The following is a 24,243-nucleotide window of genomic DNA, read 5'->3' as shown; positions in this document are numbered from 1 at the left end:
GCTGGGCCCGGCCTGGCTAATTCCCGTCCCAGTGCGGGGTAGACGCCCACCACAGGGCCAAGATCACAAAGGGAAACCAGTTCGGAGCCAAGTCCGCTGGGAAGAAGATTTGAATCAGAAGAGCGTGAAGGACACAGGGAGTCACGTCCACATGCCTAGTGCGCCCAGCGCCGCAATCGGCTGAGCGGTCCAACGCCCGCCCGGCTGCCAGGGCCGCGCAGACGGCTGCAGAACGTGGAGCTGGAGGCGCGTCGGAGCACACCCAGGGAGCCGCACCCGGCAAGGGACACGAGCGGCCGGCAGAGGAGGCTCCTTACAGACATCAGGAGCAAAGGCAAGGCCTCGCCAAGTGCAGAGCCGCTCCTGAGGGGCGGAGACATGGAGAAAGCTGGGGTGTTTCTGTCAGTCACCGCGACTCATGCTAACGACGTGGGGGAGGGGCGCACGCCCAAACAGGGAAGAACAAGCTAACTGGGAGATAAAACAACGGCGTGCCATGTTCCTGCTAAGCTTTTTCATCCATGTGCGGAATAATGTTCTGCTGTGCATGAGGCATGTGGGAATGTGCACCACCCCTAGATGGGAGCACTCTGCTAATCAGCTGGCCAACACTGGAATCTCTCCCGAGCGGCCGCACCAGCACCCGGCTCCCAGGGAATGCCGATGGCACGCCCCAGGAGGCTGACGGAGCTGGCTAACACAGTCACCCACCTCTCACCACTACGAGTCTCCAAGAGGTCCTAGAACGGGGAGGGACCTCGAGAGGCAACGAGTCCAGACCCCTGCCCTCACGGCAGGGCCAAGCACTAGACTAGATCATCCCTGAGAGACAGAAGTTTGTATTAAGTGAGTCCACCGACGGGTTTAGAAGGGTCTAGTGTGAACAGTTCTGGAGGTCTCCAAGGACTGAGGGCTGTTCCAGATGAGGCAGAAATACCCAGAGAATTGGAGCAGCCTGATACCCACGTGACTGTGTGACCAGCTTGCTGGGAAGCCAGTGTGGCAGGGACAGGAGTGCTCCGAGGAGGGTGGACAGCGTGTGTCTCAGGTTCAAGGGAAGGACTGTGGCACCAGGGATGCAGAGCAGAACAGTCTCTCTGGGATGCAGGAGAAGGCAGGTAACTCCCATCTCTAGACACAGCGGGCACTTGAAATCCATCAGGGAACTTAAGGTCGGATTCCATGTGGAAGCAGAGGTGGGAGGTGGAAGGGCCAGAGACTTGTGAGTCTGCTGGTGTTATTACCTACCTGGCTGGGAGAAGAATGGACGTTCCAAGGCCATTGGGAAAGGGAGGACACACCCCGCCAGGCCGTTGTCTTGGTTAAGCCAGAGGCTGGTTTGAGCCCACAGGACGAGGGGGAGGGCAACATTTGCTTTGCCAAAGGGCCAAAACTACAAGGGGCTGGAGCCAAGACGTGGCCCGATGACAGAGCTGGCAGGGAGCTGTTCTTGTTACTGAGGTGAACCTTTGCCAGCAATGTGCTGGAGAAACCACTTCCTGTTTAGCTGGGAGCCGCGTCAGAGAGCAGGAGCCATTGCACTAGAAGGTGAACTGACCGTCCCCAAAGTGAGGGAGGCCAGGAGGGTGGGCTGCTGGGATGTGTTATGAGCCCAAGCTCAAACTCCCTAAAAACCTGGTTCTTTCTGTGCTGATAATTCCTCTCTGAAGTTTGTTTTGATGGATGCCCTGGCATCAGACTGTTTGGCTCAGGGTATAAAGATACTAGGCTTGATTGCATTAGCAGCCTCACTGGGCCCGGCTCTGCTGGGACCACGTCTGGCTCCCTTGGCTTTACTGATCAATAAAGCTGTCTGTTTAGCCGCCTAAAACTGAGTGAGGCCTTTGCTTCGACAGTGCTGTTGTTACCAAGAACTATAAAAAGGTACAAGGTGTGTGCGGTTTTGGAAAAACCATTGACCCTGTCAAGAAATGTACCAAATGACAGACTGGATGCTAAAGGACCCTGTGATATTGATCTGTCACGGTTAATGCCTGTAACTGGTCTTGAAACTTCTTACAGGACAAAGAAGGTCCCAGCCATAATGTACGGTGAGGAAAGGGAAACTGAGGCACACCACCATGGTGTTTTCATGGCTTAGGGCCAAGATGCCTACACTGCGGGGGATGAGAATACCGACATTAACTCAGTCTTCATTGGAGTTCGGAGAATTGCCAGAGCTGGCCCGGACAACTTTATTATTTTCCTTAGCTCTGGGCAAGATCACATGACACACATGGGGCTCATGCCACAAAAGCAGATCTGATTGGCTGTGGGTCTTACCAGGTTTCCCCTCGGGTTTCTAAAACGGTACAAGGACGAGGTTGTCTCTTCGACAGACCTTGCGACGAGGAAGCCTGTTGCAGGAGAGCCAGGGTTCCGTCCGCTTGTCCGGGTATGTTCTCGTGTTTCTAACGTGGGGTTAGAACCCGGACTGGCACAGAGCCAAAGCAGGGGGCGGCCTGTGATGCCCTCGCTGATGTTACTGGCATCACTTCCTGCAGCAATTTTGCATTGGGGGTGTCACGTTATTGGATTTTAAGGGGAGCAGGCAGAACCCTGCTGCAGCCCGGGGCGGGGGTGCCCCAAAGTCTGTACAAAGGGGCCATGTGAGGTCCCACGGGTTCTAAGTGTAAACACAAGACAGGCCTGTGCAGCACTTTAAAGACTAACAAGATGGTTTAATAGGTGATGAGCTTTCGTGGGCCAGACCCTCCTCAGATCAATGTGAGTCTGTGTGTGTCCTTCCACCTCCCACCTCTGCGTCCACATGGAATCCGATCTTAAGTTCCCTGATGGATTTCAAGTGCCCGCTGTGTCTAGAGATGGGAGTTTAACTCGTGGAGCTGTGTGATGTCTGTGTGGGGGGTTATGGATGGGCCCGGGGCTGGGGCGCTGTGTTCTCTGCCCGAGAGAGCCATGGGCCTGGCCGGCCTGCTGGGAGGACGGATTGATCAGTCAGTGGCTGTGCTCACTAGCAGGGCCCCAGGACACTGGCTCCGAGTGGCCCACACAGCTGAGGGATGCGTCTGGAAACCTGCAAATGAGCCACTATCTAATGGCTGCTGGCATGGGACACAGGGAGAGGTCACTTGGCCACGTGACCCGCTCCGGCTTGGGAGGCACCAGGACTCCGTTGTGTCTCCAGTCTTGCTGCTGATCCCAGATGCAGCCGCGCGAGGGACAGAGCCGGGGAGGAGGCCAGGGACCCCCCACACCCCGCGACAGACGTCAAAAATGTAAAATCTACTTAGGGGTAACTGATCGAAACACTGTCAGTTATGTGGGTAACCCGGGGACTGCCAGCCCCGCCCCCTGGGACTGCTGGACCCCGCCCCCCTGGGACTTCCAGCCCCGCCCCCTGGGACTGCTGGACCCCGCCCCCTGGGACTTCCAGCCCCGCCCCCTGGGACTGCTGGACCCCGCCCCCCTGGGACTTCCAGCCCCGCCCCCTGGGACTGCTGGACCCCGCCCCCCTGGGACTGCTGCCCCCGCCCCCTGGGACTGCTGGCCCCGCCCCCTGGGACTGCTGGACCCCGCCCCCTGGGACTGCCAGCCCCGCCCCCTGGGACTGCCAGCCCCGCCCCCTGGGACTGCTGGACCCCGCCCCCTGGGACTGCTGGACCCCGCCCCCTGGGACTGCCAGCCCCGCCCCCTGGGACTGCTGGACCCCGCCCCCCTGGGACTGCTGGACCCCGCCCCCCTGGGACTGCTGCCCCCGCCCCCTGGGACTGCTGGACCCCGCCCCCCTGGGACTGCTGACCCCGCCCCCTGGGACTGCTGGACCCCGCCCCCCTGGGACTTCCAGCCCCGCCCCCTGGGACTGCTGGACCCCGCCCCCCTGGGACTGCTGGACCCCGCCCCCTGGGACTTCCAGCCCCGCCCCCTGGGACTGCTGGACCCCGGCCCCTGGGACTGATGGCCCCGCCCCCCTGGGACTGCTGGACCCCGCCCCCTGGGACTGCTGGACCCCGCCCCCCTGGGACTGCTGGACCCCGCCCCCTGGGACTGCTGGACCCCGCCCCCCTGGGACTTCCAGCCCCGCCCCCTGGGACTGCTGGACCCCGGCCCCTGGGACTGATGGCCCCGCCCCCCTGGGACTGCTGGACCCCGCCCCCCTGGGACTGCTGGACCCCGCCCCCTGGGACTGCCGCCCCCGCCCCCCTGGGACTGCTGGACCCCGCCCCCTGGGACTGATGGCCCCGCCCCCTAGGACTGCTGGACCCCGCCCCCCTGGGACTGCCACCCCCGCCCCCTGGGACTGCTGGACCCCGCCCCCTGGGACTGATGGCCCCGCCCCCTGGGACTGCTGGACCCCGCCCCCTGGGACTGATGGCCCCGCCCCCTGGGACTGCTGCCCCCGCCCCCTGGGACTGCTGGACCCCGCCCCCTGGGACTGCCGCCCCCGCCCCCCTGGGACTGCTGGACCCCGCCCCCCTGGGACTGCTGGACCCCGCCCCCCTGAGACTGACGGCCCCGCCCCCCTGGGACTGCTGGACCCCGCCCCCTGGGACTGCCGCCCCCGCCCCCTGGGACTGCTGGACCCCGCCCCCTGGGACTGCTGGACCCCGCCCCCTGAGACTGACGGCCCCGCCCCCCTGGGACTGATGGCCCCGCCCCCTGGGACTGCTGGACCCCGCCCCCCTGAGACTGACGGCCCCGCCCCCTGGGACTGCTGGACCCTGCCCCCTGGGACTGCTGGACCCCGCCCCCCTGAGACTGACGGCCCCGCCCCCCTGGGACTGCTGGACCCCGCCCCCCTGGGACTGATGGCCCCACCCCCTGGGACTGCTGCCCCTGCCCCCTGGGACTGCCGGACCCCGCCCCCTGGGACTGCTGGACCCCGCCCCCCTGGGACTGCTGGACTCCGCCCCCCTGGGACTGCCGCCCCCGCCCCCCCGGGACTGCTCGACCCCGCCCCCTGGGACTGCTGGACCCCGCCCCCCTGAGACTGACGACCCCGCCCCCTGGGACTGCTGGACCCCGCCCCCTGGGACTGCCGCCCCCGCCCCCTGGGACTGCTGGACCCCGCCCCCCTGAGACTGACGGCCCCGCCCCCTGGGACTGCTGGACCCCGCCCCCTGGGACTGCTGGACCCCGCCCCCCGGGACTCCTGGACCCTGGACCGCTGGGACTACAGGCCCCACAATGCCCTGCGCCCGGGGCGGGACTACAGGCCCCACAATGCCCTGCGCCCGGGGCGGGGTGGGACTACAGGCCCCACAATGCCCTGCGCCCGGGGCGGGACTACAGGCCCCACAATGCCCTGCGCCCGGGGCGGGACTACAGGCCCCACAATGCCCTGCGCCCGGGGCGGGGTGGGACTACAGGCCCCACAATGCCCTGCGCCCGGGGCGGGACTACAGGCCCCACAATGCCCTGCGCCCGGGGCGGGACTACAGGCCCCACAATGCCCTGCGCCCGGGGCGGGACTACAGGCCCCACAATGCCCTGCGCCCGGGGCGGGACTACAGGCCCCACAATGCCCTGCGCCCGGGGCGGGACTACAGGCCCCACAATGCCCTGCGCCCGAACAGGAAACGAGCGGGGCCGGGATGGAGGAGGCGGGTGAGTCTCTGCTCGGGGCCTGCAGCCCCCCCCCCTCGAGCCTCCCCCCCGCCTGTTCACACCCCCCGATCTGCCCCAGCCCCTCCCGCTGCTTGTGCCCCCGCCTGCCCCCCCATCCTCTGCCCCCTCCCCTCCTGCCCCCTCCCCCGTCCCCTGCCCCCTCCCCCATCCTCTGCCCCCTCCCCCGCCCCCTCCCCCCATCCTCTGCCCCCTCCCCTCCTGCCCCCTCCCCCGTCCTCTGCCCCTCCCCTCCTGCCCCCTCCCCCGTCCCCTGCCCCCTCCCCCATCCTCTGCCCCCTCCCCTCCTGCCCCCTCCCCGCCTGCCCCCTCCCCCGTCCCCTGCCCCCTCCCCCATCCTCTGCCCCCTCCGCTCCTGCCCCCTCCCCCATCCTCTGCCCCCTCCCCCTCCTGCCCCCTCCCCGCCTGCCCCCTCCCCCGTCCCCTGCCCCCTCCCCCATCCTCTGCCCCCTCCCCTCCTGCCCCCTCCCCCATCCTCTGCCCCCTCCCCTCCTGCCTCCTCCCCGCCTGCCCCCCTCCCCCGTCCCCTGCCCCCTCCCCTCCTGCCCCCTCCCCCATCCTCTGCCCCCTCCCCCGCCTGCCCCCCTCCCCCGTCCCCTGCCCCCTCCCCTCCTGCCCCCTCCCCCCCTCTGCCCCCCCCCGCCTGCCCCCCTCCCCTCCTGCCCCCTACCCCATCCTCTGCCCCCCTCCCCCGCCTGCCCCCTCCCCCGTCCCCTGCCCCCTCCCCTCCTGCCCCCTCCCCCATCCTCTGCCCCCTCCCCCGTCCCCTGCCCCCTCCCCGCCTGCCCCCTCCCCCATCCTCTGCCCCCTCCCCTCCTGCCCCCTCCCCCGTCCCCTGCCCCCTCCCCGCCTGCCCCCTCCCCCATCCTCTGCCCCCCTCCCCCGTCGCCTGCCCCCTCCCCTCCTGCCCCCTCCCCCATCCTCTGCCCCCTCCCCCGTCCCCTGCCCCCTCCCCGCCTGCCCCCTCCCCCGTCCTCTGCCCCCTCCCCCGTCCTCTGCCCCCTCCCCCATCCTCTGCCCCCTCCCCGCCTGCCCCCTCCCCCATTCTCTGCCCCCTCCCCCATTCTCTGCCCCCTCCCCGCCTGCCCCCCTCCCCCATCCTCTGCCCCCTCCCCCGTCCCCTGCCCCCTCCCCGCCTGCCCCCCTCCCCCATCCTCTGCCCCCTCCCCCGTCCCCTGCCCCCTCCCCGCCTGCCCCCCTCCCCCCGTCCCCTGCCCCCTCCCCTCCTGCCCCCTCCCCCATCCTCTGCCCCCTCCCCCGTCCCCTGCCCCCTCCCCGCCTGCCCCCCCTCCCCCGTCCCCTGCCCCCTCCCCGCCTGCCCCCTCCCCCGTCCTCTGCCCCCTCCCCGGTCGCCTGCCCCCTCCCCCGTCGCCTGCCCCCTCCCCCGTCCTCTGCCCCCTCCCTGCCTGCCCCCTCCCCCTCCCCGCCTGCCCCCCTCCCCCATCCTCTGCCCCCTCCCGCCTGCCCCCTCCCCCGTCGCCTGCCCCCCTCCCCCATCCTCTGCCCCCTTCCCTCCTGCCCCCTCCCCATCCTCTGCCCCCTCCCCCGTCCCCTGCCCCCTCGCCTCCTGCCCCCCTCCCCCATCCTCTGCCCCCTCCCCGGCTGCCCCCCTCCCCCATTCTCTGCCCCCTCCCCCGTCGCCTGCCCCCTCCCCCGTCCCCTGCCCCCTTCCCGCCTTCCCCTCCCCGCCTGCCCCCTCCCGCATTCTCTGCCCCCTTCCCTCCAGCCCCCTCCCCCCTCCCCCATCCTCTGCCCCCTCCCCGCCTGCCCCCTCCCCCGTCCTCTGCCCCCTCCCCCGTCCCCTGCCCCCTCCCCGCCTGCCCCCCTCCCCCATCCTCTGCCCCCTTTCCGCCTGCCCCCTCCCCATCCTCTGCCCCCTTTCCTCCTGCCCCCTCCCCATCCTCTGCCCCCCCCCGCCTGCCCCCCTCCCCCATCCTCTGCCCCCTCCCCGCCTGCCCCCTCTCCCGTCCTCTGCCCCCTCCCCGCCTGCCCCCTCCCCCGTCCTCTGCCCCCTCCCCCATCCCCTGCCCCCTCCCCCGTCCTCTGCCCCCCTCCCCCATCCTCTGCCCCTTCCCCGCCTGCCCCCTCCCGCATTCTCTGCCCCCTTTCCTCCTGCCCCCTCCCCATCCTCTGCCCCTCCCCGCCTGCCCCCCTCCCCCATCCTCTGCCCCCTCCCCGCCTGCCCCCTCTCCCGTCCCCTGCCCCCTCCCCCGTCGCCTGCCCCCTCCCCCGTCCCCTGCCCCCTTCCCGCCTTCCCCTCCCCATCCTCTGCCCCCCCCCGCCTGCCCCCTCTCGCATTCTCTGCCCCCTTCCCTCCTGCCCCCTCCCCCATCCTCTGCCCCCTCCCCCATCCTCTGCCCCTCCCCGCCTGCCCCCTCCCCCATCCCCCTGCCCCCTCCCCCGTCCCCTGCCCCCTCGCCTCCTGCCCCCCTCCCCCATCCTCTGCCCCCTCCCCGCCTGCCCCCCTCCCCCGTCGCCTGCCCCCCTCCCCCGTCCCCTGCCCCCTCCCCCGTCCCCTGCCCCTTTCCCGCCTTCCCCTCCCCATCCCTCTGCCCCCCTCCCCCATCCTCTGCCCCCTCCCCCATCCTCTGCCCCCTCCCCGCCTGCCCCCTCCCCATCCTCTGCCCCCTCCCTGCCTGCCCCCTCCCCATCCTCTGCCCCCTCCCTGCTGCCCCCTCCCCCATCCTCTGCCCCCTTCCCTCCTGCCCCCTCCCCCATCCTCTGCCCCTTCCCCTCCTGCCCCCTCCCCCATCCTCTGCCTCCTCCTCCATCCTCTGACCCCTCCCCGCCTGCCCCCCTCCCCCATCCTCTGCCCCCTCCCCCGTCCCCTCCGCTCCTGCCCCCTCCCCGCCTGCCCCCTCCCCTCCTGCCCCCTCCCCATCCTCTGCCCCCTCCCTCTTGCCCCCTCCCATCCTCTGCCCCCTCCCCGCCTGCCCCCTCCCCCGTCCCCTGCCCCCTTCCCGCCTTCCACCCCCCATCCTCTGCCCCCTCCCTGCCTGCCCCCCTCCCCCATCCTCTGCCCCCTCCCCCATCCTCTGCCCCCTCCCTGCCTGCCCCCCTCCCCCATCCTCTGCCCCCCCCACCTGCCCCTCCATCCCGCCTATCCCCTCCCCGCCTGCCTCTGTCTCCCATCCCTTGCCCCCTCCCCGCTGTCCCCCAGGCTGTTGGGTCGCGCCGCTCAGCGCATGGGGGCTGATGGACTGTCCCTTGCCAGCCGGACTGGCTCTCCCCAGGAGGGGACCCGCCGCGGCTCTGCCTTCCACGTGCAGGAACAGCCGCCGGGTCCCACTCCAGGGAGGAGCAGGGGTGCAGCGCTGACCGGGCGCCTTTGCCGCCCCTGCACCCCACGGACACGGCAAGGGGGCCACTAGTCTGGTAGCCCCTGGACTAGCTGCTCACGGCCCTTCCTCGTACCCCACCGGTCTGCCCCAGCCCCTCCTGCCCTGCTCCCTGCACTGGTCTCCATGGCCGGGGAGCAGAGCCCTGGAGCCCACCTGAAACCAGCTCCCCCCAGTCCCGTAGGGTGGCCGCGGTGGTGGGGGCGTGCGGAGGCCGCGTGGCTGGAAGGGTGGGGGGGTGCGTGAGGAGGCCCCGTGGCTGGAAGGGTGGGGGGGGGTGCGTGAGGAGGCCCCGTGGCTGGAAGGGTGGGGGGGTGCGTGAGGAGGCCCCGTGGCTGGAAGGGTGGGGGGGTGCGTGAGGAGGCCCCGTGGCTGGAAGGGTGGGGGGTGCGTGAGGAGGCCCCGTGGCTGGAAGGGTGGGGGGGTGCGTGAGGAGGCCCCGTGGCTGGAAGGGTGGGGGGGTGCGTGAGGAGGCCCCGTGGCTGGAAGGGTGGGGGGGTGCGTGAGGAGGCCCCGTGGCTGGAAGGGTGGGGGGTGCGTGAGGAGGCCCCGTGGCTGGAAGGGTGGGGGGGTGCGTGAGGAGGCCCCGTGGCTGGAAGGGTGGGGGGGTGCGTGAGGAGGCCCCGTGGCTGGAAGGGTGGGGGGGTGCGTGAGGAGGCCCCGTGGCTGGAAGGGTGGGGGGTGCGTGCGGAGGCCCCGTGGCTGGAAGAGTGGGGGGTGCGTGCGGAGGCCCCGTGGCTGGAAGGGTGGGGGGTGCGTGCGGAGGCCCCGTGGCTGGAAGGGTGGGGGGGTGCGTGAGGAGGCCCCGTGGCTGGAAGGGTGGGGGGGTGCGTGAGGAGGCCCCGTGGCTGGAAGGGTGGGGGGGTGCGTGAGGAGGCCCCGTGGCTGGAAGGGTGGGGGGGTGCGTGAGGAGGCCCCGTGGCTGGAAGGGTGGGGGGGGGTGCGTGAGGAGGCCCCGTGGCTGGAAGGGTGGGGGGGGGTGCGTGAGGAGGCCCCGTGGCTGGAAGGGTGGGGGGGTGCGTGAGGAGGCCCCGTGGCTGGAAGGGTGGGGGGGTGCGTGAGGAGGCCCCGTGGCTGGAAGGGTGGGGGGGTGCGTGAGGAGGCCCCGTGGCTGGAAGGGTGGGGGGGTGCGTGAGGAGGCCCCGTGGCTGGAAGGGTGGGGGGGTGCGTGAGGAGGCCCCGTGGCTGGAAGGGTGGGGGGTGCGTGAGGAGGCCCCGTGGCTGGAAGGGTGGGGGGGTGCGTGAGGAGGCCCCGTGGCTGGAAGAGTGGGGGGGGGGGTGCGTGAGGAGGCCCCGTGGCTGGAAGGGTGGGGGGGTGCGTGCGGAGGCCCCGTGGCTGGAAGGGTGGGGGGTGCGTGCGGAGGCCCCGTGGCCGGGGTGGCGGGGGGCGTGCGGAGGCCCCGTGGCTGGAAGGGTGGGGGGGGCGTGCGGAGGCTGCGTGGCCGGGGTGGTGGGGGCGTGCGGAGGCTGCGTGGCTGGAAGGGTGGGGGGGTGCGTGAGGAGGCCCCGTGGCTGGAAGGGTGGGGGGGTGCGTGAGGAGGCCCCGTGGCTGGAAGGGTGGGGGGGGTGCGTGAGGAGGCCCCGTGGCTGGAAGGGTGGGAGCGTGCGTGAGGAGGCCCCGTGGCCGGGGTGGCGGGGGGCGTGCGGAGGCCCCGTGGCCGGGGTGGCAGGGGGCGTGCGGAGGCCCCGTGGCCGGGTGCGTGAGGAGGCCCCGTGGCTGGAAGGGTGGGGGGGTGCGTGAGGAGGCCCCGTGGCTGGAAGGGTGGGGGGGTGCGTGAGGAGGCCCCGTGGCTGGAAGGGTGGGGGGGTGCGTGAGGAGGCCCCGTGGCTGGAAGGGTGGGGGGGTGCGTGAGGAGGCCCCGTGGCTGGAAGGGTGGGAGCGTGCGTGAGGAGGCCCCGTGGCCGGGGTGGCGGGGGGCGTGCGGAGGCCCCGTGGCCGGGGTGGCAGGGGGCGTGCGGAGGCCCCGTGGCCGGGTGCGTGAGGAGGCCCCGTGGCTGGAAGGGTGGGGGGGTGCGTGAGGAGGCCCCGTGGCTGGAAGGGTGGGGGGGTGCGTGAGGAGGCCCCGTGGCTGGAAGGGTGGGGGGTGCGTGAGGAGGCCCCGTGGCTGGAAGGGGGGGGGGGTGCGTGAGGAGGCCCCGTGGCTGGAAGGGTGGGGGGGCGTGCGGAGGCTGCGCGGCCGGGGTGGTGGGGGCGTGCGGAGGCTGCGTGGCGGGGGGCATGCGGAGGCCCCGTGGCTGGAAGGGTGGGGGGGTGCGTGAGGAGGCCCCGTGGCTGGAAGGGTGGGGGGGTGCGTGAGGAGGCCCCGTGGCTGGAAGGGTGGGAGCGTGCGTGAGGAGGCCCCGTGGCCGGGGTGGCGGGGGGCGTGCGGAGGCCCCGTGGCCGGGGTGGCAGGGGGCGTGCGGAGGCCCCGTGGCCGGGTGCGTGAGGAGGCCCCGTGGCTGGAAGGGTGGGGGGGTGCGTGAGGAGGCCCCGTGGCTGGAAGGGTGGGGGGGTGCGTGAGGAGGCCCCGTGGCTGGAAGGGGGGGGGGTGCGTGAGGAGGCCCCGTGGCTGGAGCCCCTAGTGCTAGTTTGCTCCACTGAGTGCTCCTGAGCCTCGTGGGTGGAATCCATCCAACTTGCGGGCGGCCTGGTTCCTCATCCCTGGTCCTGCTTTGAGCGCTGGGGACCGGACTTGGCCTCTTGAGGGTCCTTCCAGGTCTCTGATGTGAGCCATGGCTGGCAGCTGAGCAGAGCATCACCCTCTAGGCCGTCCTGCCCGCCTGTGAGCCCCCGTGCTTGGAAGCGCTTGCTCGCCCCTCAGCCCCACGGTGCCAGTCACGGGGCCGGAGCGTTCCCGGTCGTGGTGCGTTCCCGGTCACGGGGCCGGAGCGTTCCCGGTCGTGGCGTGTTCCCGGTCACGGGGCCGGAGCGTTCCCGGTCGTGGTGCGTTCCCGGTCACGGGGCCGGAGCGTTCCCGGTCGTGGTGCGTTCCCTGTCACGGGGCCGGAGCGTTCCCGGTCGTGGTGCGTTCCCGGTCACGGGGCCGGAGCGTTCCCGGTCGTGGTGCGTTCCCGGTCACGGGGCCGGAGCGTTCCCGGTCGTGGTGCGTTCCCGGTCACGGGGCCGGAGCGTTCCCGGTCGTGGTGCGTTCCCGGTCACGGGGCCGGAGCGTTCCCGGTCGTGGTGCGTTCCCGGTCACGGGGCCGGAGCGTTCCCGGTCGTGGTGCGTTCCCGGTCACGGGGCCGGAGCGTTCCCGGTCGCAGGGCGGAGCGTTCCCGGTCGTGGTGCATTCCTGGTTGTGGTGTCTTCCCGGTCGCGGGGCTGGAGCGTTCCGGGTCGTGGTGTGTTCCCGGTCGCAGGGCGGAGCGTTCCCGGTCGCAGGGCGGAGCGTTCCCGGTTGTGGTGTGTTCCCGGTCGCAGGGCGGAGCGTTCCCGGTTGTGGTGTGTTCCCGGTCGCAGGGCGGAGCGTTCCCGGTTGTGGTGTGTTCCCGGTCGCAGGGCGGAGCATTCCCGGTTGTGGTGTGTTCCCGGTCGCGGGGCTGGAGCGTTCCCGGTCGTGGCGTGTTCCCGGTCGCGGGGCTGGAGCGTTCCCGGTCGTGGCGTGTTCCCGGTCGCGGGGCTGGAGCGTTCCCGGTCGTGGTGCGTTCCCGGTCACGGGGCTGGAGCGTTCCCGGTCGTGGTGTGTTCCCGGTCGCAGGGCGGAGCATTCCCGGTCGTGGTGTGTTCCCGGTCGCGGGGCTGGAGCGTTCCTGGTTGTGGTGTGTTCCCGGTCGCAGGGCGGAGCGTTCCTGGTCGTGGTGCATTCCTGGTTGTGGTGTCTTCCCGGTCGCGGGGCTGGAGCGTTCCGGGTCGTGGTGTGTTCCCGGTCGCAGGGCTGGAGCGTTCCGGGTCGTGGTGTGTTCCCGGTCGCAGGGCGGAGCGTTCCCGGTCGCAGGGCGGAGCGTTCCCGGTCGCAGGGCGGAGCGTTCCTGGTTGTGGTGTGTTCCCGGTCGCGGGGCTGGAGTGTTCCCAGTCGTGGTGCATTCCCGCAGGGCGGAGCGTTCCCGGTCGTGGTGCGTTCCCGCAGGGCGGAGCGTTCCCGGTCGTGGTGCGTTCCTGGTTGTGGTGTGTTCCCGGTCGCGGGGCTGGAGTGTTCCCGGTTGTGGTGCGTTCCTGGTTGTGGTGTGTTCCTGGTCGCGGGGCTGGAGCGTTCCCGGTCGTGGTGCGTTCCCGCAGGGCGGAGCGTTCCCGGTCGTGGGGCTGGAGCGTTCCCGGTCGTGGTGCGTTCCCGCAGGGCGGAGCGTTCCCGGTCGTGGGGTTGGAGCGTTCCCGGTCGTGGGGCTGGAGCGTTCCGGGTCGTGGTGCTTTCCCGCAGGGCGGAGCGTTCCCGGTCGTGGGGCCGGAGCGTTCCCGGTCGTGGGGCCGGAGCGTTCCCGGTTGTGGTGCTTTCCCGCAGGGCGGAGCGTTCCCGGTCGTGGGGCTGGAGCGTTCCCGGTTGTGGTGCTTTCCCGCAGGGCGGAGCGTTCCCGGTCGTGGTGCGTTCCTGGTTGTGGTGTGTTCCCGGTCGCAGGGCCGGAGCGTTCCCGGTCGTGGTGCGTTCCTGGTTGTGGTGTGTTCCCGGTCGCAGGGCCGGAGCGTTCCCGGTCGTGGTGCATTCCCGCAGGGCGGAGCGTTCCCGGTCGCAGGGCCGGAGCGTTCCCGGTCGTGGTGCTTTCCCGCAGGGCGGAGCGTTCCCGGTCGCAGGGCCGGAGCGTTCCCGGTCGTGGTGCGTTCCCGCAGGGCGGAGCGTTCCCGGTCGCAGGGCCGGAGCGTTCCCGGTCGTGGTGCGTTCCTGGTTGTGGTGTGTTCCCAGTCGCAGGGCCGGAGCGTTCCCGGTCGTGGTGCGTTCCTGGTTGTGGTGTGTTCCCGGTCGCAGGGCCGGAGCGTTCCCGGTCGTGGTGCGTTCCTGGTTGTGGTGTGTTCCCGGTCGCAGGGCCGGAGCGTTCCCGGTCGTGGTGCTTTCCCGCAGGGCGGAGCGTTCCCGGTCGTGGGGCTGGAGCGTTCCCGGTCGTGGGGCTGGAGCGTGGCACCGGCCTTCTGCCCGCAGCATTGGCCGGGCGCAGCGGCGGTTTGTACTGGCCGGCTCGTCCCTGGCGTAGGGGCTGCTGTAAAACAGGCCCGTAGGAAGTTAAGGTGACGGGGGGAGGGGGAGACCCGCTGCCCTGGGCACGGCCTGCGGGAATGACGAGCCGAAAAGCCCTTTGGCAAGAAGGCTTGTGCGGTGCAGGGCGCCTGAGGAAATGGCTTTGTTGGCGCGTGCGACCACTTCCTGCTTCCCCCAGGTCCCCGGCTCCCTTCAGGGCGGTGGGGTGCGGCCCCCGGGCTTCACTGACTGGCCGGGCCTTGTGGAGGGAGCTGGGGGCTCCTGTGGCTGGCGTGGGGATCCCTTGTGAGTGGGTGTTATCCCCACCGGGGCAGGCCAGAGAGCCGGGCCGTACCACAGCCACCAGCAGCAGCTCGCGGGCTCCCGTCCTGCGGGGCTGGGGCTGGCTCCTGGCTCGGCACACGGCTTGTGCCAGTCTCCTGCTCAGGCGCGCAAGGCTGCCGGGGCCAGGCTGTCCTGAGAGGAGGAGCTGGCCAAGCCTGAGCAAGTAGCAGGTCGCGCTGCCCGGGCCCCAAGGCAGGAACCATCGAGCTGCTGCTGGTTGAGTTCTCGGCTTTGCCGTGTTTCCCTTCGGGACCCCGCTGCTACCCCACAAGGAAGGCCCCCGCCGCCTGGCTCTCGGGACGCCCCCGCCGCCTGGCTCTCGGGACGCCCCCGCCGCCTGGCTCTCGGGACGCCCCCGCCGCCTGGCTCTCGGGACGCGGCTCTCGGGACGCCCCCGCCGCCTGGCTCTCGGGACGTGGCTCTCGGGACGCCCCCGCCGCCTGGCTCTCGGGACGCCCCCGCCACCTGGCTCTCGGGACGCGGCTCTCGGGACGCCCCCGCCGCCTGGCTCTCGGGACGCCCCCGCCGCCTGGCTCTCGGGACGCGGCTCTCGGGACGCCCCCGCCGCCTGGCTCTCGGGACGTGGCTCTCGGGACGCCCCCGCCGCCTGGCTCTCGGGACGCCCCCGCCACCTGGCTCTCGGGACGCCCCCGCCGCCTGGCTCTCGGGACGCGGCTCTCGGGACGCCCCCGCCGCCTGGCTCTCGGGACGCCCCCGCCGCCTGGCTCTCGGGACGCGGCTCTCGGGACGCCCCCGCCGCCTGGCTCTCGGGACGTGGCTCTCGGGACGCCCCCGCCGCCTGGCTCTCGGGACGCCCCCGCCACCTGGCTCTCGGGACGCGGCTCTCAGGACGCCCCCGCCGCCTGGCTCTCGGGACGCGGCTCTCGGGACGCCCCCGCCGCCTGGCTCTCGGGACGCCCCCGCCGCCTGGCTCTCGGGACGCGGCTCTCGGGACGCCCCCGCCGCCTGGCTCTCGGGACGCGGCTCTCGGGACGCCCCCGCCGCCTGGCCCTTGGGACGCCCCCGCCGCCTGGCTCTCGGGACGCGGCTCTCGGGACGCCCGCGCCGCCTGGCTCTCGGGACGCGGCTCTCGGGACGCCCGCGCCGCCTGGCTCTCGGGACGCGGCTCTCGGGACGCCCGCGCCGCCTGGCTCTCGGGACGCGGCTCTCGGGACGCCCGCGCCGCCTGGCTCTCGGGACGCGGCTCTCGGGACGCCCGCGCCGCCTGGCTCTCGGGACGCGGCTCTCGGGACGCCCGCGCCGCCTGGCTCTCGGGACGCGGCTCTCGGGACGCCCGCGCCGCCTGGCTCTGGGACGGGGAGGGGCAGTGTGGCAGGGGAGCTGCGGATGGGGCGGGCGGGGGCTGGTGTGGCAGGGGAGCTGCGGGCGGGGGAGGGACCCCCGGGGCTCCCGCCCCCGCCGCCGGGGGAGCTGCGGGTGCGGAAGGCCAGTGTGGCGGGGGAGCCTGGTGTGGAGAGGGAGCTGCGGGGGGGGGGAGGGGCGGCATTGGGCGGGGAGCCTGGCACGACGGGGGAAGCTACGGACGGGGAGGGGAAGTGTGGCAGGGAAGTTGCGGGCGGGGGGGCTGGCGGGCGGGGGAGCCTGGTGGGGAGGGGGGAGCTGGCGGGTGGGGAGGGGGGGGGGCCGGCGTGGCGGGGGAGCCTGGTGTGGAGGGGGAGCTGCGGGTGGGGGGGCCGGCGTGGCGGGGGAGCCTGATGTGGAGGGGGAGCTGCGGGTGGGGGGGCCGGCGTGGCGGGGGAGCCTGGTGTGGAGGGGGAGCTGCGGGTGGGGGGGGGCAGCGTGGCAGGGTAGCTGCGGGTGGTGGGGGTGGCGGGGAGTGGGGGGGCCGGCGTGGCGGGAGAGCTGCGGGCGGGGGGGCTGGTGTGGCGGGGGAGCTGCGGGCGGGGAAGGCCAGTGTGGCAGGGGAGCCTGGTGTGGAGGGGGAGCTACGGGCGGGGGGGGGGGGCTGGCGTCGGGGGGGGGGAGCCCGGCGTGATGGGGGAGCTACGGGACAGGGAGGGGCAGGGTGGCAGGGGAGCTGCAGGGGGGGGCGGTGTGGCTGGGGAGTTGCGGGCGGTGGGGGCGGCGGGCAGGGGGGGGCCGGCGTGACGGGGGAGCTGCAGGCGGGGGGGGCAGCGGGCGGGGGGTGGACGGCCTGACCAGGGAGCTGGGGGCGGCGGGCAGTGGGGGGGCCAGTGTGATGGGGGAGCTGCGGGCGGGGGGGGCCGGCGTGACGGGGGAGCTGCGGGCGGGGGGTGGACGGCCTGACCAGGGAGCTGGGGACGGCGGGCGGTGGGGGGGCCGGCGTGACGGGGGAGCTGCGGGCGGCGGAACCCCACGTCGTGGCTGAGCCAGAGGAAGCTGGTGGCCAGGCCCCCGAACTCGGTGCCGGGCTGTGGGCAGGAGGGGGGCCGGTTGGCCCTGCCCCCCAAGCCAGGAGCAGCGGAAAGGGGCTCTCGGGGGCTCTGGCTGCTGCCTGGGCGGGCCCGGGGCGCTCAGCTGCTGCTCTGTCCCTCTGCAGGCTGGTGACCCGGCTGTCCCGGCGCTGGCCCGCGGCCATGGCTCTGATCGAGGGCGTGGGGGACGAAGTCACCATCCTCTTCGGCCTGCTGCTGGTGCTGCTGGTGCTGGCGCTGGCCTGGGTGTCGACGCACACGGCGGAGCGGGCGGACCAGGTCTTCGCTGCTCCCCCCAGTCTGGCGGCTGGGCGGCTCGGGGCAGAGAGCCTGCTGGAGGAGGAGTCCCGGGAGCCCGGCGCGCCGGCCCCAGCCGCAGGGGGGCCCAGGGAGACGGCGGAGCCTTCGGCAGGTGCCGCGCCAGATGGGCCTGAGGGCACGGCTGCAGGGCTGAGGCACCGGGCCAGCCCCGGATCTGCACAGGGGCCCCCGCAGCCGCCCGAGGGCCCAGGCGCCAGCCCCGAGGCCGTGGACAGTAGCCCCACGGAGCGCGGCACCGTGCTGCGGCTGAAGTTCCTCAACGACACGGAGCGCCTGGTCTCCGTGCGCCCAGACGAGACGGTCGGCTCTCTCAAGAGGTGAGGGGCACGGCCGCCCTCTCGCCTGTGGGAGGGGAGAGGCTCTGGCATCCCTCGGCCTTGCTTGGCCCTCCCTCCCTGGTGCTGGACATGGCTCTCCGCTGCCACCCCCCGGCGGTGAGCCTGCGTGGTAGCCTGAGCCTTGGCAGCGCTGGTCACGGGAACAGCGAGGGCACCCGGCAGAATGCCAGGCCACGGAGGCGATGGGGGCTCCTGGGAGGGAGGTTGGACCGTGCAGGCTGAGGCGTTGAACGCGCGCTCGCCACGCGGGGGCTGGGCCGCGCAGTGGCAGATGCAGTTCCGTGCTGATGGGTGCACAGACCCGAGCGCGCGCACCGCCGGGGACTGACTGGCTGTTCCCACGCAGCCGTGGCAGGAACGTGGGGCCCCTTGGGAGGGGTAGGTAATGCGACAGGAGGCGTTCTACGGCTGCCACGGGGAATACTGAGTGCAGGGCTTCTTGCCAGCCTTCCCTCATCTCTCCCGTCCACGTGTGGAATCAGTTTTCTGGTGTGCACTAAGCGTGTGGGCTGTGCACCACCAGTAGAAACACGCTGCTTGCGATGGACGGCTGCGGGCGCTCTGCCAGCCAGCTGGTGCTCAGCGCACAGCGAAGGCTGCTGCTCGTCCCGTCTCAAAAGCTGTATTTGAATGGGAGAAAGTGCCGAGAACCACGGGGCGGTGGTCCGCTCGAAGAGAGGCTGGACGAGAGGAGAGATTGCAAAGACTGGGACTGGCAAAAAGACGACTCTGGTGGAGTCGACCAGTCCAGAAGAGCGGGGGGGTCAGAGCAGTGTTATTTACCGCTTCCCAGAACACAAGGCCCCGGGGCCACTTAGCGACGTTAACACCAACCAGAAGGAAGGGCTGCTTGGCACCGCGCACTGTCCATCTGTGGAACTCCTTGCCGGGGGCGGCGTGGCTAGGTAAAAGCTGGATGAAAACGCACTCGGTCAGTTCCCGGAGCCAGGGCGGTCAGGACACAGCCCCTGCTCCAGGCCTGGTGCTGGGAAGGGATGGCGGGAGAGATCACTCGGCCGCTGGCAGACAGGACCCTGGGGGAGCTGGGCGGGGCCGTTCAGAGGCTCCCGGGGGGCTGGAGTGACGCTGCCCTCCTTGTGTCTCACCACAGGGCCCATTTCCCCGGCCAGGAGCACCAGGTGCGTCTGATCTACCAGGGCCAGCTGCTGCGGGAGGATGCCCAGAGCCTGGCTGCGCTGCATCTCACCCACAACAGCGTTCTCCACTGCCACGTGTCCCAGCATGGCCCCGCCCCCGTGGCTGCTGGCCTCCGGGCCACCGCGGACCCCGTGCACACGGCCCTCAACGTGGGCAGCCTCATGCTGCCGCTCTTCGTGCTCATGCTGGCTGCGCTGTGGTACTTCCAGCTGCAGTACCGGCACGTCTTCACCGCCACAGCCACCACCTGCCTGGCGGGCCTCACCCTGCTCTTCAGCTTCGTGGCCTTCGCGCTGTACCGCAGATAGCGCTGCCCCTCCGGCCGCGGCCTAGCCCCATGCTGCCCCCAACGGGCTCGGGGCTTGTTTGGCAGGGTGGGGGCAAGGCAGGACTGGCCGGCCGGGTGTCACCTGGTTCTGCTGCCGGAGGTGCTGTGCAAATAGAATCTGCCCAGACGCCCGCCCTTGCACGTGCTTGTGCGCAGACTGGGCACGGCTGCCCCGCACGCTGGCTGGAAGCCGGGTGCCCTTTTCCCTGCGAGCTTGAGTGGGCGGGGTCCCCGGGCCGTGGGGCCCTTGCAGCGGGGCAGTCGTGCTGCACGAGGGGCCTGGTGGGGGTCGTGCTGGCCTGGCTCAGCCGTGGGGGGCTAACGGAGCACGGTTCTCATTAGTGCTTCTTTTCAAATTAAAACCTGTGACTGACTGAACTCTGCCTGCCGGCCTGCTGTGTGTGCGGGGCTGCGCGGGGGGGGCAGAGGAGGAGGGGGCATGGGCCGGAGAGGGGCTGGGCTTTCCAGGGCGGTAGGGGAGGGAGATGGGGAGTGGGGGGCAGACAAAGGGAGAGGTGGGGCAGGGGAGCGGTGGGGGGTGGGGGAGGGGGTGCATGAGGAGGGGGTGGGTCGGGGGAGGTGGGGGGTGGGGGAGGGGGTATGAGGAGGAGGTGGGCCGGGGGAGGGGAACGGTGGGGGGTGGGGGAGGGGGTATGAGGAGGGGGTGGGTCGGGGGAGGTGTTTTGAGGGGGGAGGGGGCGGGGGAGGGGAGCGGTGGGGGAGGGGCGGGTCGGAGTGGGAGGGGCGAGGGCGGAGGAGCGGCAGGTGGGGGCGGGGTCTCGGGAGGGGGCGGGGCAGATGGGGGGGTCGCCGGGGGTCGCGAGCGAACGCTCACCCTCATTAGCATATGTAAATCGAGCCCGGCCTCCGCGGCGGCGGTGGGGCGCGGCAGGCCCCGCCCCCGGGCCCGTGGGGCGACGCGGGGGCTGCCGGGAAGATGGCGGACGCGGCGGCCGGGCGGCGCTGAGGGGCCTGGGGCGGCGACGGGAGCGAGATGTAGGGGGGGGCAGGGCGGGGGGGTGCAAGGGGACTGGGGGGGCAGGGGCGGGGGGGCAAGGGGACTGGGAGGGCGGGGCGGGGCGGGGGGTGTAAGGGGCCTGGGGGGGCAGGGCGGGGGGGTGTAAGGGGCCGGGGGGGCAGGGCGGGGGGGTGCAAGGGGACTGGGAGGGCGGGGCGGGGGGGTGTAAGGGGCCTGGGGGGGCAGGGCGGGGGGGTGTAAGGGGACTGGGGGGGCTGGCTGGGAGCAGGGCGGGGGGGGTGTAAGGGGCCTGGGGGGGCAGGGCGGGGGGGTGCAAGGGGACTGGGGGGCTGGCTGGGAGCAGGGCGGGGGGGTGTAAGGGGACTGGGGGGGGGAGCAGGGCGGGGGGGTGCAAGGGGACTGGGGGGCTGGCTGGGAGCAGGGCGGGGGGGGTGTAAGGGGACTGGGGGGGCAGGGCGGGGGGGGTGTAAGGGGCCTGGGGGGGCAGGGCGGGGGGGTGCAAGGGGACTGGGGGGCTGGCTGGGAGCAGGGCGGGGGGGTGTAAGGGGCCTGGGGGGGCAGGGCGGGGGGGTGCAAGGGGACTGGGAGGGCCGGCTGGGAGCAGGGCGGGGGGGTGTAAGGGGCCTGGGGGGGCAGGGCGGGGGGGGTGTAAGGGGCCTGGGGGGGCAGGGCGGGGGGGTGCAAGGGGACTGGGGGGGCTGGCTGGGAGCAGGGCGGGGGGGTGTAAGGGGACTGGGGGGCAGGGCGGGGGGGGTGTAAGGGGACTGGGGGGGCAGGGCGGGGGGGTGTAAGGGGCCGGGGGGCCGGCTGGGAGCAGGGCAGGGGGGTGCAAGGGGCCGGGGGGCCGGCTGGGAGCAGGGCAGGGGGGTGTAAGGGGACTGGGGGGGCCGGCTGGGAGCAGGGCGGGGGGGTGTAAGGGGCCTGGGGGGGCAGGGCGGGGGGGTGCAAGGGGACTGGGGGGGGGGGCAGGGCGGGGGGGTGTAAGGGGCCTGGGGGGGGGCCGGCTGGGAGCAGGGCGGGGGGGTGTAAGGGGCCTGGGGGGGGCAGGGCGGGGGGGTGTAAGGGGCCTGGGGGGGCAGGGCGGGGGGGTGCAAGGGGACTGGGGGGGCTGGCTGGGAGCAGGGCGGGGGGGGTGTAAGGGGACTGGGGGGCAGGGCGGGGGGTGTAAGGGGCCGGGGGGCCGGCTGGGAGCAGGGCAGGGGGGTGCAAGGGGCCGGGGGGCCGGCTGGGAGCAGGGCAGGGGGGTGTAAGGGGACTGGGGGGCTGGCTGGGAGCAGGGCGGGGGGGTGTAAGGGGACTGGGGGGGAGGGCGGGGGGGTGTAAGGGGCCGGGGGGCCGGCTGGGAGCAGGGCAGGGGGGTGCAAGGGGCCGGGGGGCCGGCTGGGAGCAGGGCAGGGGGGTGCAAGGGGCCGGGGGGCCGGCTGGGAGCAGGGCGGGGGGGTGCAAGGGGACGGGGGGGGGGGCTGCCGGGAATCGGGGGTGCAGCTGGCTCCCTGCGGGGCGGGGGCTCCGCCCTCTCCGGCTCCACCTGCCTCTTGTGACTCCTCCGCAGGGTCTCTCGGTTGGCAGCGGCCCCTCGACTCGCTGCGCCCCCACCATGCTGCGCCTGCTGCCATGGCTCCGCGCCCTGAGCCCCCAGACGGCTGCGCCCCGTGTCCGGCAGGGGCTGGCTGCCAGTGACCGGCGGGGGGCCAGGATGTACCCCGGCTGCTACTGCGTGGGGAAGGCCAAGCAGCAGGCCGTGCCGCTCTCCCTGGAGCCCCCCAGCCAGCCGCGCGATGCCGGCAGGACTCGCGGCCACGGCAAGCGGAAGAGCTGGACGTTCATCCACGAGAAGATGAGCTACGACACGTTCTTCACCATGAAGCGGCTGATCGAGCGGTCGCGGAGCGCGGGGGAAGTGCTGCGCTGGGTGACCCAGAACCCCACCAAGGTGTCGGCCAGCCACTACCCCATTGCCCTGCACAAGCTGGGCCAGCTGCTGCAGCAGCTGCAGGGCCAGGCCGTGGCGAACGGACAGCACCGCGGGCAGGTGCTGGAGGAGCCGGAGTTCCAGGCGCTCTGCCAGGCCATCATCAGTGGGTGCTCCAAGTTTGACAACTTCAGCATCGTCAATTGCCTGTACGCTGCTGCGGCCCTGGGTGAGTGCCCCGAGCTGAGCCGCTGGGGCCTGTGGGCTGAGCGGTTATGTGCCGGCGGGGGGTGGAGCACAAGGGTGACCCTCACGCGTGTGGGGTACCGTGGGCAGCTCTGGAGTAGGGAAGGGGCTGTCAAGTGAATGAGGAATGGGGCTGGCCCTGCGCGAGGTCTGCACAGGTGCGGGACTGGGGCAGGAGGCAGGAGCTGTATTTGGGGACACCTTGGGGCACGGAGAAATACAGGTGACTCTGAGTGGGCTGGGTGTGTCTACAGTGATCAGAGTGCCTGTGTGGTGAGAAGGCTGAGAGAGGGGTTGAGACCGGGTGTATCATAGAATCATAGAATAATAGGACTGGAAGGGACCTCGAGAGGTCATCGAGTCCAGCCCCCCGCCCTCAAGGCAGGACCAAGCTCTGTCTACACCATCCCTGACAGATGTCTATCCAACCTGTTCTTAAATATCTCCAGAGAGGGAGATTCCACCACCTCCCTTGGCAATTTATTCCAATATTTGACCACCCTGACAGTTAGGAATTTTTTCCTAATGTCCAATCTAAACCTCCCCTGCTGCACTTTAAGCCCATTACTCCTTGTCCTGTCCTCAGAAACCAAGAGGAACAAATTTTCTCCTTCCTCCTTGTGATACCCTTTTAGATATTTGAAAACCGCTATCATGTCCCCCCTTAATCTTCTTTTTTCCAAACTAAACAAGCCCAGTTCATGAAGCCTGGCTTCATACGTCATGTTCTCTAAACCTTTAATCATTCTTGTCGCTCTTCTCTGTACCCTTTCCAATTTCTCCACATCTTTCTTGAAATGTGGCGCCCAGAACTGGACACAGTACTCCAGCAGAGGCCTAACTAGTGCAGAGTAGAGTGGCAGAATGACTTCACGAGTTTTGCTTACAACACACCTGTTGATACAACCTAGAATCATATTTGCTTTTTTTGCAACAGCATCACACTGTTGGCTCATATTCAACTTGTGGTCCACTATGACCCCTAGATCCCTTTCCGCCATGCTCCTTCCTAGACAGTCGCTTCCCATCTTGTAGGTATGGAACTGATTGTTCCTTCCTAAGTGGAGCACTTTGCATTTCTCTTTATTAAACCTCATCCTGTTTACCTCTGACCATTTCTCTAACTTGCTAAGGTCATTTTGAATTATGTCCCTATCCTCCAAAGAAGTCGCAACCCCACCCAGTTTGGTATCATCTGCAAACTTAATAAGCGTACTCTCTATCCCAATATCTACATCATTGATGAAGATATTGAACAGTACGGGTCCCAAAACAGACCCTTGAGGAACTCCACTTGTTATCCCTTTCCAGCAGGATTTAGCACCGTTAACAACTCCTCTCTGACTACGGTTATCCAGCCAATTATGCACCCACCTTATCGTGGCCCTATCTAAGTTATATTTGCCTAGTTTATCAATAAGAATATCATGCGAGACCGTATCAAATACCTTACTAAAGTCTAGGTATATGACATCCACCGCTTCTCCCTTATCCACAAGGCTCGTTATCCTATCAAAGAAAGCTATCAGATTAGTTTGGCATGACTTGTTCTTCACAAACCCATGCTGGCTATTCCCTATCACTTTATTACCTTCCAAGTGTTTGCATATGATTTCCTTAATTACCTGCTCCATTATCTTCCCTGGGACAGACGTTAAACTGACCGGTCTGTAGTTTCCTGGGTTGTTCTTATTCCCCTTTTTATAGATGGGCACAATATTTGCCCTTTTCCAGTCTTCTGGAATCTCCCCTGCCTGCCATGATTTTTCAAAGATCATAGCTAAAGGCTCAGATACCTCCTCTATCAGCTCCTTGAGTATCCTGGGATGCATTTCATCAGGACCTGGTGACTTGCTGACATCTAACTTTCCTAAGTGATTTTTAACTTGTTCTTTGTGTATCCTATCTTCTAAACTTACCCTCTCTCTGCTTGTATTCACTATGTTAGGCACACCTCCAGACTTCTCGGTGAAGACCGAAACAAAGAAGTCATTGAGCATCTCCGCCATTTCCAAGTTCCCTGTTACTGCTTCTCCCTCCTCACTAAGCAGTGGGCCTACCCTGTCCTTGGTCTTCCTCTTGCTTTTAATGTATTTATAAAAGGTCTTCTTGTTTCCCTTTATGCCTGTAGCTAGTTTGATCTCATTTTGTGCCTTTGCCTTTCTAATCTTGCCCCTGCATTCCCGTGTTGCTTGCCTATATTCCTCCTTTGTT

At 70.2% G+C, this 24,243-nt stretch overlaps 2 protein-coding genes across 2 annotated transcripts in view; both read left to right on the top strand.

Annotated features, from left to right (window-relative positions):
- The first annotated feature begins 5,414 nt into the window (after nucleotides 1-5,414).
- On the top strand, nucleotides 5,415-19,270 carry TMUB1 (transmembrane and ubiquitin like domain containing 1). Its single transcript, XM_089776873.1, has 3 exons — nucleotides 5,415-5,568; nucleotides 16,873-17,385; nucleotides 18,518-19,270. Exons 1-3 carry the CDS (start codon nucleotides 5,447-5,449, stop codon nucleotides 18,870-18,872), a joined length of 990 nt encoding a protein of 329 aa, XP_089632999.1. The 5' UTR covers nucleotides 5,415-5,446; the 3' UTR covers nucleotides 18,873-19,270.
- Nucleotides 19,271-19,714: 444 nt separating this feature from the next.
- Nucleotides 19,715-24,243, top strand: part of FASTK (Fas activated serine/threonine kinase) — a 72,917-nt gene continuing 68,388 nt past the window's right edge. The window contains 2 exon segments of the mRNA XM_075918701.2: nucleotides 19,715-19,888; nucleotides 21,424-22,012. Of these exon segments, the coding sequence (XP_075774816.2) occupies nucleotides 21,469-22,012 (544 nt within the window). The 5' untranslated portion in view covers nucleotides 19,715-19,888; nucleotides 21,424-21,468.

Source organism: Pelodiscus sinensis, chromosome 2 (assembly GCF_052426305.1).
Source record: "Pelodiscus sinensis isolate ZL-2025 chromosome 2, ASM5242630v1, whole genome shotgun sequence".
NCBI classification, from domain to species: Eukaryota; Metazoa; Chordata; order Testudines; family Trionychidae; genus Pelodiscus; species Pelodiscus sinensis.
Note: the sequence above shows the minus strand (reverse complement) of the source record. Positions and strands in the feature narration are given on the sequence as shown.

Coding starts and splice junctions, on each gene's coding strand:
- TMUB1 (XM_089776873.1), top strand. CDS start 5,447: ATGCCCTGCGCCCGGGGCGGGACTACAGGCCCCACAATGCCCTGCGCC. Junction 5,569..16,872: donor GGCCGGGATGGAGGAGGCGG/GTGAGTCTCTGC, acceptor GTCCCTCTGCAG/GCTGGTGACCCGGCTGTCCC. Junction 17,386..18,517: donor ACGGTCGGCTCTCTCAAGAG/GTGAGGGGCACG, acceptor GTCTCACCACAG/GGCCCATTTCCCCGGCCAGG.